The sequence below is a fragment of the Tupaia chinensis genome, unplaced genomic scaffold, assembly GCF_000334495.1.
Source record: "Tupaia chinensis unplaced genomic scaffold, TupChi_1.0 Scaffold000104_1, whole genome shotgun sequence".
Lineage (NCBI taxonomy): Eukaryota > Metazoa > Chordata > Mammalia > Scandentia > Tupaiidae > Tupaia > Tupaia belangeri.
In genome coordinates, this window is record NW_006159568.1 from 1,385,243 (window position 1) to 1,396,033 (window position 10,791).

General features: G+C 50.0%; 1 protein-coding gene across 3 annotated transcripts in view; it reads right to left on the reverse strand.

The window, feature by feature from the left end:
• Positions 1-10,791, reverse strand: part of CCDC180 (coiled-coil domain containing 180) — a 64,263-nt gene that overhangs the window by 36,310 nt on the left and 17,162 nt on the right. For all 3 annotated transcript variants that reach the window (XM_006143720.3, XM_014586005.2, XM_006143719.3), the window contains exons 10-16: positions 8,602-8,690; positions 7,749-7,871; positions 6,457-6,630; positions 4,583-4,698; positions 2,879-3,005; positions 1,178-1,217; positions 534-1,048 (exon numbers count right to left, since the gene is read on the reverse strand). In XM_006143720.3, coding sequence (XP_006143782.1) covers positions 534-1,048; positions 1,178-1,217; positions 2,879-3,005; positions 4,583-4,698; positions 6,457-6,630; positions 7,749-7,871; positions 8,602-8,690 — 1,184 coding nt within the window. The remainder of the gene's footprint in view (positions 1-533; positions 1,049-1,177; positions 1,218-2,878; positions 3,006-4,582; positions 4,699-6,456; positions 6,631-7,748; positions 7,872-8,601; positions 8,691-10,791) is intronic.

A 10,791-nucleotide genomic window follows, 5' to 3' on the forward strand; every position in this document is an offset into this window, starting at 1 on the left:
AGACGCAATCAACAGCCTGTGGGGAAGCAGGCTAAGTTGGTCTATACCATAAGGAGGAGCTGAGAGACAGCGAGGACCAGTGAGGGACAAGGAAAGCCACAGAGTTGAAGGGTGAGTGCAGAGCCTGTTACAGGGATGACAGAAGAGGAAGGTGAATTTTAAAAAACACTGCTGTAAGTGAAAAATGGGACCACTGTTGACAAGAATAAAAAGGTGAGGGGCTGGAAGGTGGCAGGGTGGTTGAGGGCACTGGACTCCTACATGAATGACTATGGTTCGAGTCCCAGACCTGGTAGCTTGCTTTCTCACTTTCTCTCTCTCTCTTTTTCTGTCCTACTCTGGTCAAATTAAAAATAAATAAGTAAATGAATAAAATTAAATAATTTTTTTTTAAAAAAGGTGAATATCTTTTCATTCCTTAATGTACGTCTTTGGAGACTGAGCCACTAGGAACCCCAGCTTATATTAGAGATACACACAAAGAATGATGCAAACTTTCTCCATACCCAAGAATAAGTCAGTTGCTGGCCTACCTCATATGCAGATAAATCATACTGGTCTTCCTTTGCTTCCTCTTCATTTTCTTCTTCCTCATTTTCCTCCTCCTCGTTTTCCTCTTCCTCATTTTCTTCCTCCTTGTTTTCCTCCTCATTTTCTTCCTCTTCATTTTCCTCCTTTCTCTCTTCCTTCTCCTCCTCTACCTCCTCCACTGTCGCCTCCTCTTCCTTATCTTCTTTGGCCATCACACTTTCCTGGCTGACAGATGGCTTTGAGGAGCCTTCTCCTTCAACCTGCATTTCCTCTGACTCTTGAACGGAGCCCTCTCTGAACTCAGACATCCTGTCGCTCAGCGCAGGCTTCCCCGGCTGGCTCAGTACCTCTTCCGTTGTGAAGGACTGCGTTTCATCTTTCTCTTCAGTCTCTTCTGTTGACCTGCTGGAACTTGTCTCTCCACTTATGCTTTCCTCACCTTTGCTCTTTGCCATGTGAGTCTCTTGTCTTTTCCTCAGTTTCCTCATTCTCTGCCGGAAGTACATTTCATGTGCTTCTGTCGGTGACCGAATCCAAAGTGAAAGGAGAGACTGGTCACGAATGTGGCTTGGATTGGACCTCCCCAACCCAGAAAAGTACAAAAGTGAAGCCAAGGAGAATCCAACTTGAATGGTAAGAGTGTTACCTGGTTGCCTGATTCTGAAAATGACTTCCCCCGCCAAGTTCTACAAAGAAAGAACACAGGTCACTCAAGGGCCAGCAGTGATTTTCCCCAGAACACCCTGCTAGGGGCATCTCTGTCTTACAAAACAAAAGGACTCATCTCTCCCTAGCAATATCGGCTGCAGGCCTATCAATATTGGATGTAATTAGGTTCAGGGGGTCATCAGGGCAGGCCCAATCCAGGGCACCCGTTTTTCTTAATTCCAAGCAGGTTAGTAAACCCTCACGGCACACGTTGGGCTATAATGGAATCAAGGCTCATTCCGACACAATTCTGCCAGCAATCTGAAGAGGAGGGAAAAGATATATAATCAAGGGATGCAGACAGAAGGCAGAGGTCAACGGCCCTTGGCGCTGGGTAGGACAGACTGAGTATGTTTCCCATGATCCTGGGAGCCCCTCATTAGCCTATAGTTCCCCACTACACAACTCTGGGTGAAGCCACAGAGACACTGTGTTATGAATACCAGTGTGGGCTGTGTGCTATGCAGGTCTGAGTTTGAATCCCAGCTCCTCCTCGTTACAACCTGAGTGACCTTGGGCAAGTCCCATAAACTCCATGGGGCTCAGTGTTTTCCCCTGCAAAGTGAAATTACAAGAGCCTTCATACCTTTAACTCTTGTGACCAGAAAGATTTCACAGGGCAAACAATAAAATCACCTTCCTATAGCTTCAGTCCCCACTTCAACTCAGTGTCATAGGGAGCTTTTATTAACCATCTGAACGGTGATCCTTTGAAGCAAAGAGATTCTCTGGAAGGAGCCAGGTCTCCTCTACGTGTGGGAAATCCTCGGCCAGGTTCAGTGCCAACCACAGGCATGCTCACTGTGGTCAGCCAGGACCTTGGTTGGGTGTGTGAGAAAAGAGCCAGACTCGGGGGATTCATATCAGGATATCTGGAGATGTGTTTATTGTATCTGAATTATGGACAAGACTCTGTGCTAAGAGCTGTTGAAGCTGAATAAAGCTTGCTCTTCAGAAAACACATTCTAGTCGGGTGCTCTAAACTCCTGTATTTGACAGCAACTAAGTACAAGCAAGTTCAGAGATCAGATGTATGGCAGGACAAGGAAGGTGAGATGAGGGGTCAGGCTGTGGGATCCTTGGCCCCAGTAGTGATCTGGAAGTATGGGTGGGTTTGGACCTATTGAGGCAGAATCCCAGGAAATGGAGTTGGAGGAGAAAGGGCAGGCAGGCAGAGGGCATATGCAGGAAGAGGGATGAGGACGCTGAACCAGGGGAGTCAAGGTTGGAAGCAGAGCGTGGGGCCTCTGTGGTCATTTAGGGACTGTGAGTCGATTTAGGGGCTGCAGAGTTGAGGGACTTTTGAGCAGGGGACCGAATGGATTAGAGCTGGATTTTATGAGAATGACATGGCGGTGGTGGCTATGATGAATGAAACTCATAGTGTCAGATAAATTAGCCTTCTCGTTCTAAGTCCATTCCCTCCTGGAGGCCGAAGCTCTGAGCCCTTCAACCTCTTTTAAACTGAGAAAGAGGTGGTCTCTCCAGAGCCACTTTCAGCTTCTCTCTTTGATGTCCTGACATCCCTTGAATTGCCGAGGTAAGGATGGCTTTTGGAATCTAGGCGGACCAGAATAAGAAGTCATCTCTCCCCTTTGCTTCTTCATTAGTGGCTGAAGGTTTCTACCCCTTTCCGTACCTGTTCAAAGATTTCCCGGACGAAGAAGTGTTGGCTCAGGGCGGAGCTGTAAGAGTTGAGTTCTTTCAGTATGATCACCGGGTAGTCCATCACTTCTTTTGTCAGGAGGGCGTGAAAACTTTCATACCTGGGAAGTAGGTAGACCAGACCACTGTCCAAGAGGCTCGGTGGAGTTGGGAAGGCCTAGGTAGTGAACTGGAAGTATGGGTGGGATCTGGAGGCTGGCTGGACTCTGCCAACCTGCTCCACACAGAGCTGCAGTGTGGGTGTTACCTGTACAGTAACAGTCCTGGCTTTGTTTGCTATTTTTCTGATCAGATGAGGGGCACGCACTTATTGCAGAAAATGTGGAAAACACACTTAAGACAGTCAGCTCACGGTGTAGGTTTCCTTTTCCTGCCCACTGTCTTAATCCTGTCCTCGAACTGGACTTATATTATCCCAGCAAATCCTTAAACACCTCGATGGTGACTTTTCTCTGTTTCCCAGATATGGAGACCAAGGCTCAGAGTTATGCCTAAAGTTATATTTCGGGGGGCCAGCAGGTTATGTAATGGTTAAGGTGCTGGACTCCCACATGGCTGGCCACAGTTTGAGTCCTGGACCCAGAGGCCTGAAACTCATGCTGGGCAGGTATGCATGCATGCCCAAAATCCCAGGAGAATGGAGGAGAAGCACGTTGGTGTGGCCATACCCAAGGGGGGAGGGTGTGACTTCTTGCTTTCTGTCTTTCTGTTTCTAGTGAGCACACATGTCCTATAGCAAAAATCTCTCTCTAAAAAAATAAATAAATAATAAAGTTATACTTTTGAATCCTAGTACCACAACCAGTTGGCAGAGCAACTCCATATCTGTGAATAGTCCTTACAGAATTAGTTCTACAAAGGTAGAAAGATACAGCAAAGTTCAGAGAAACGTCTGTGAATATTGAGAAATGAACCAATCAGAAGATGGTTAAATCATTAGGATGTATGCATTCATATTAGTGAATCCTATATGATCATTGAAAACTCAAATACAGATCAGCAATCGTACAACAATTTTACAGAGTAACCCAGCTTTTATGTAAAAAGCTCTATATGTGTACATTTCCACACGTATAAATGTTTATGTCTATAAAAAGGAATAGTTGGGTAGAAATGAGCAGAAATATCTCTATTTTTTAAAAGAATTTTAATTTTATTTATTATTATTTAATTTGCTATAGGGCACCACAGAGAGAGAGAGAGAAATTGAGAAAGCAAGCTGCCGTGTCTGGGACTTGACCCATGGTCAACCATGTAGGAGTCCAGCGCCTTGACCACCATGCCACCTACTGGCCCCCTCTTTAACAAAGGGCATGAATGTTTAAATTTTTAATAGGAAGACTCAGGTCCTTCGGCTTTAAATATTGACTCATCGGAAAAGTTAAGAAGTATTTTTCTGTTTTTTTTTTTTTTTTTCCTATGCAAAAATGTGTCATGACTTTTCTGATGACCCAATACATCCTGTGGCCTTGAAATTTCACTCCACAAACTTATCAAAATTCTCCCTGGAAGCCTCTGTGCTTGCTGAAAACAGAGTTGCAAAGGATCACACCATTCTCTGAAGTCAAAGCACAATTTTCACGGTAAGCGTGCCTCAAGATGTCTATGCAGGCTGCTTACGACTCTAGATATAATTCTCGACCACCCCCTCCTGTGTTTTGGGGTTTGGTTGGCCTACCTGGATTTCATGTTCCTCAGAAAATCTTTGGCCTTTTCCAGGTGAAATTTCAGTGTTTCTCCGTGGCTTTGTTGTCTCAGCTGATCCAGGAGTTTATCAAAGCAGGCCTCCTGCATCTGGCAGCCCCCCACAGAACAAGAGGAAACAAACAGGAGCTTCCCAAGCGTGCATGGTATAAGTGTCATGCAGAGACCCTGCCACTGGAACTGAGGCCCAGCTGTCTGGCGCAGGCCTGGGACTTCTGTTTCTACAAAAGAGACACCAAATCTGCCACTGCTCTCAGGGTCTTTGTTGCAGGCTTTGGGGCACTTCTCTGTGCCCAGAATGTCTTCTAAGCCACTTTATGCCAGTGGACCCAGCTCAGCTGGGACTCCCCAGGGACATGCCTGCATACCCAGCCCACCTAGTCAGGCCTGCACTGCACCTTCCTGCATATCTGCTCCTCACTCTCCTTCTCATCAGTCATAATGAAAATTAGTTGTGGAGGCCCCCACCCTAGACTGTGCAAGGGCCAGCTGCTCCCTTGCGGGGCAGGGTGGCTGCAGATGTAGATGCTTGAGTCCCCCTGCTATGTAGCTTTGAAGTGACCCCAAACACTCAGTCTGCTACATGAATGTACTCACTTATGCTGCCACTGAGAATGAGATGTCCTATCAGACTCCTCATGTGAATAAGGAGCTATTCTCCTCTCCCCTTGGGATTGTGACAGTGACCTTACCCTCCCCATGGGATTGTTACTTCACACCTTATCAGATCCCCTATGTGAATTACTGACCTCAACTCCTGGATCTCACAATTAAGTACAATCTCAAGATCTTGGCAGACATTTGAGAACTTGGGCCGTGGTGGGTTCCACTGTCAGCCACTTCTCTAAGGACCAAGACCTCGTGCTGCAACAGGCCTTTGAAGCCTTGCCCACCAACACCACCCCACCCTCCAGCTTTCTGGGAATTCATCCAGGACCTCCACTGTGTGGGTCAGGCCAATCTTTCCCAAGGAACCACTTACAAAGAGGTTCACCCAATCTCTAACCAGACTTTACTTCCCACAGGGGCCTGCTTCCATCCTACCTGAGCAACTAGCCTCTAATGGCTTTGGAACTTACTCCCTGGGTGGTTAATGGACCTCATCTATTGGGTGTATTTCCTTGTGAGAGTTCTTCACATTATTCTCTCCCACCACTCCTTTTTTTATAGTTTGTCAAAGGATGTGTGCGCTTGCCAGAGAGAGACAGAGACACAGAGAGGGGGAAAGTGAGAAATCACCCCTCAAAGGGAATGGCCACAGCACAATCCCTTCTCCTCCATTCTCCTCTTGGAATTTTTTTGGCACACACGCACATGTGCCTGGCATGTTTCCCAAGCTGCTAGGTCTGGGACTTGAACCGTGAAGTCGGTCATGTGGAATCCAGCTGCCTCAATCACCATACCACCGGCTGACTATTTTCCCCCTCTTTAAGCACTGTGAACCTAAGAAAAAAATTATTTTGTGTGACAATAAACTGTGATTCATGAAATCACTCTTTGATCATCCTTATTTTAACCCTCCAGTTTGTCTGTCTGTCTGTCTGCCTCTTGTGCATACTGACTTACATTGGGTCCCAAGGACCCATTGCATGGATGGGACTTGGCTCAAGATTTCTGCTATTCCTGTCTGGTCCTTTGATCAAGGTGAGCCTCAAAATATCCTCACCTGGAAGAGTTTTACCACGTGAAGTTTTACATCTGGAGCTAGGACCTGTTTTAAACTAATTTTGGTTTATTCTGTGAAATATGGGTCAAAGCTCTTTCACTGTCATTGTTTCTTGGGCTGGGCCTCAGGGCAGCCATCGTGGCCCGCCCTGTGCCCTTTGGTGCCCAGAGTGGTGGTTGCACCTGGTTCTCCACGATGTGCTTCTGCCGGTGCTGCTCCATCCTCCTCTCCAGTTCCAGCTCCTGCACCGACAGCACGCTCTGGTGCACCTCCCACAGCCGCACAGCCTCCTGGAAGTAGTTGAAGAGGTCTGCACTCTGCCACTCTGTCTTCTTGGCCAGGGCCTCGAAAGATTTCTGCAATGGCAGAACCCCGAGTAGGGCCTTGAGGGCTGAGCAGCCCACAGCCAGGAGGAAGGCTCACCACAGGGCCCCCCAACATCTGAGGACTGACCTTCTCTGCCATGGCACAGTGACTTCTGGGCCACACTTGGGCTCCTGGCCCTCCCCCTATGGTCTACTTGAGGCCACACCCTTAGTCTGGCTCACCCTGAGGTCCCATCTCTAGACTGTCCTGTGTCCCACTGCTGTAAGTGACAGGTCAAAAATGGAGCTTGGGCCTAGAAGCAGAAGGCCAACCACAGAAACCAGCCTGGGCCTTCAGGTGGGCTGTACAGTCTCAACCTCAAGCATCTTTCCTTCTTCAGTGTTCCTGACTAGGCATCTGGGCAAACCCTCACCCGCTGCTAAACCTCCTGTACGGCTCCCCCCCACTCTCCCGTTAAACGTATATGTGAACTGTGCCCTCTGCCAGGGACTGTGGCCTGAGGGCTGAATTTGGCTTTCTGCTTGTTTTTATTTGGCCCTGTGAACTAAGTGCTAATTTTCTAGTTTCCAGCAGTTGAAAAAAATTAAAAGAAGATATTTAATAACAGTAAGGCCATATGAAAATCAAATGTCGGTGTCCATCCATGAAGTGGAACACAGTCACGCTGCATGTCTGCATTGCCAAGGGCTGCTATGCTGTGACACTGGTAGAGTTGACAAGTTGTGACAGAGACGGGATGGCTCATGGAGCCTAAAATATTCACTCCCTAGCCTTCCATAGTACATGCAAGCTGGCTACTGCTTGAGATTTTAAGAACCTTGGAACCGGGGGGCTGACTGCTCTTCTGCAGCGCATCAGGGCCCAGCAAGGGTTCAGGAGCACTCAGGGCCCGAGACGGTTTCCCAGAGTTCTGCAGGGCACCTCCTGCAACGAGCAAGCAGCTGGGAGGGCTCTGGGGGATGAGCCTGGACAGGTCAGTGCAGGGGACTGCTCTGAGAGGGGCTGCGGACAGCAAGTGTGAGTGGACACACCAGGAACAAACATGCAAGTTAGAGGCCCCTGGACACCCACTCTCCTTACAGCCTAGTGCCAGGGTGCCCTTCCTGCCCTGGCTCCCCAGCTACGCGGGTCCCCACCATAAACGCACGTCCAAGAGTTCCAGGTCCTTCTCCACCTTGCTCTGGAGTTTCCCCACCATCCGGAAGAAGGATGGGTTTACCAGCATCTCGGCCTCCTCCTCGGTGAAGGCTTTCCAGTCTAGCAGCTGCTTCTAGGGGAGGACACCAAGGTCAAGCCTGGTTTAGAGTTACTGACCCCACGGGCATCAGCTGTATCCTACAGGGACCTGGGCTCCCAAGGGAAGGGCTGTGCTCCCTGTGGGTTCAGCATAAACCAGACTGCCATGCACAGGGCAGGGCAGAGCAGCAAGAGTTCCCCAGTGGGAGGAGGCGGGCCCCTGGACTTGGGACCTCTTCAGAGTGATTAGGCTTCCTCAACGGATACACCAGCAGGATGCCCCGAAGTTTTACCAAGAAGGCATTTTGACAAAATATTTCCTTCTATCCTGGAAAACTAGTCACTGTCCTGAACGAGTGTGGGTAGAAACTCACTATCTCAGCCTATTGTGAGCCTGGCAGGGCAAGGAGGAAAAAGGGCTGGACAGCAGGGGCAACATGGTCTATGGGAGGGGCACACTGCAATCACCCCGGATTGGACCTCCACTAATAAATGGTGCCCCGCGCTATGCATGCAGAGTCAAGGGTGAAGTTGGAGGTGACCTGAGATAGCCTCCCATGGGCTTCCTGGAGGAGGCTGGGCTAAGCCCGAGGGATAGCAGGGTAGCTGAGAGGAGTCTGGGCAGGGGGCTCAGCTTCCAAAAGCCCAGAGGTCGGTGAGAAAGAAAAGCCAGGATCATGACTGAAAGGCGTGTGGGGAGGGTGGGGATAGGGTGGGACAGGGCGGGGAGGAAGCTCTCAGGCCTGCCGGGAGGGGGCGCCCACCTTGCAGTTCTGCACTTGGGCCAGACACTCCTGCCAGGTCAGCTCGTAGAGCAGGCGGATCCGCATCATGAAGTCCACGTGGTAGTTGTCTCCAGGAGCAGAAAACAAACATGTCAGCCACTCTCCCAGAAGGAAGAGGAAGATGAGAACGAGGCGTGTCCCCTGTGCCAGGGAAGCAATGTCTTCCCAGCCAAGCGGCTCCACGGCAGTTTACTTAGGTGAAGACTGGTAGTCTCGATTCAGATCAGGACTGATGGCTCCCTCCCCAAGAACCCAAAACGAGGACTTGTTTTCATCCGTTCTGAATCCAGTCTGACCCTAATTCTTGCTTCAGCCTTGAGGCTGATGAAATGCCTTTTGGGAAGCCGCACCAGGTCATAAGCCAGCAGCGAGCGTGCAAACTGGTGAGCATTCACAGATCCTGTGGGTGGTGATTCCCTAGCCGTGGGCGCACCAGGACGCTCCAAAGCTTACCCACTGGTTTCTGTTCCCCCCTTCTCCTCTCTGTGCTGGGCCAGTTTATGAGCTCAGTGTGACTTTGGAGTCTAAGACTAGTGCTCCTGGCACTTTCTACAAACTGAAAGGCCATACAGATGGTGGTTGTTCTGTGATCAGAGCTGGGAAGGGTGGTAGGTGGGCGGTAGTAGGGTGTCCCCAGGGCCGCTTCTTAGGCCAGAGCATCCACACTCTCTTCCACGTCCCCACTTCCACCCCCTGAAACTTGCTGAACCATACGCCCCCTCTGACCTCATCACCCTCTTCTCAGGACCTTCCACTGGGTTCCTCCTGCCCTCATAAAGCCCAACTGCCCCCAGGCCCACATGGCTATCACAGTTGGATCCCATTGCCAAGCATAGCCTTCTCCGCCACCTCCCCCTACCCAGCTCTGTCCTGCCTCCAGGTCACCCCACGTGCTGTATCCCTGCTGGAAAAATCCCCACTCTGGGCCTGGTCAACTCTTACTTGCCTTGCAGGTCTCAACCTGGTTACCACCTCACAGGTAAGATCTTCCCTGCCCCCTCGCCCAGCTGTATGCGTGCCTGGCTGTGGGCTTACGTGGCTGAACACTCCCTGGTGTGATGTCCTGCGTGGTCTGACTCCCACCCAACAACTGCCAGGGCCCAGCATAAGCCTTGCCTTCTCAGGCACAGAAGGGACAGCAACAATTGCTATTAGTTAGGGTCTCAGGGTTATTTAGGGTTAAACCTATTATTTGGAATTTCTTAGAGAATTACCTGTGGTATTATAAATGCGACAGGCCTATAACAATGGCAAGTACTGCTAACTGAAGTAGCCAGGCCAAGCCCACCTGCGACACTTCATTGGATGTGTGACCTTGGGCAAGACACCTCCCCTCTCTGTGCCTCTATCACAAAAGGATAATGCAGCCCCTGACCTTATAGCACGACTTTGCTGTGAGCCTCAGAGGAGATGGAAAAATTAGTATATAGCTTCTAGACCAAGGCTTAGCAAACTTTTCCTATAAAGGGCTAGGAAGTAGTTTCAGTTTTGTGGCCAGATGGTCACGTGGCGACTACTCGTTCCTGTCATTATAGGGTTAAAGGAGCCAGAGACAATATGTGAATGAATGAGTCTGACCGCGCTCCCACAGCACAGTCAACATTTTTGCGTTTACAAAAACGCAACTGGCCCACCGGCTGCAGTGTGAGACCCCGTTGCTGGGCATTTCAGACATTTCCATTTATGGCTGAGCACTCTCGGTGTAAGCCAGGCACTGGACATGAGTACCTAAGGGAGGGAGCATGGCTACTCCTCCTGACAACCCCATTTCATGGAGGATGAAAGTGAGACCACTAGAGGCCCTGACATCCCCAAAGTCACACCGCTGGAATTGGGATGCTGTAGAGGTGGGCATCAAATCCGTGTCTCTGACTACAAGAGCACATGCTTCACCTCATGCCCCCACCATGGTCCCTGAGCCATCCCAAGAAGTGGTCAACAGAATCTTGGGGCAGGGAGCAGGGGCCAGGGGTCAGAGTGTTGGCTGGTGTGGCTATGGCTGGGCAGTGAGTCAGGGGGCTCCGGGAACGGGGAGGGGGTGGCTAATGAGCTCTCAGTTCTGACCGTTCCCTCCACACCCCTCCTGTCCTCCCCAGGATAGAGGCGCCACCACTTCCTCTCAAATAATTGTTGATTGGCTGTGCCCCAACAAAGCTCCTGCTGCACAGA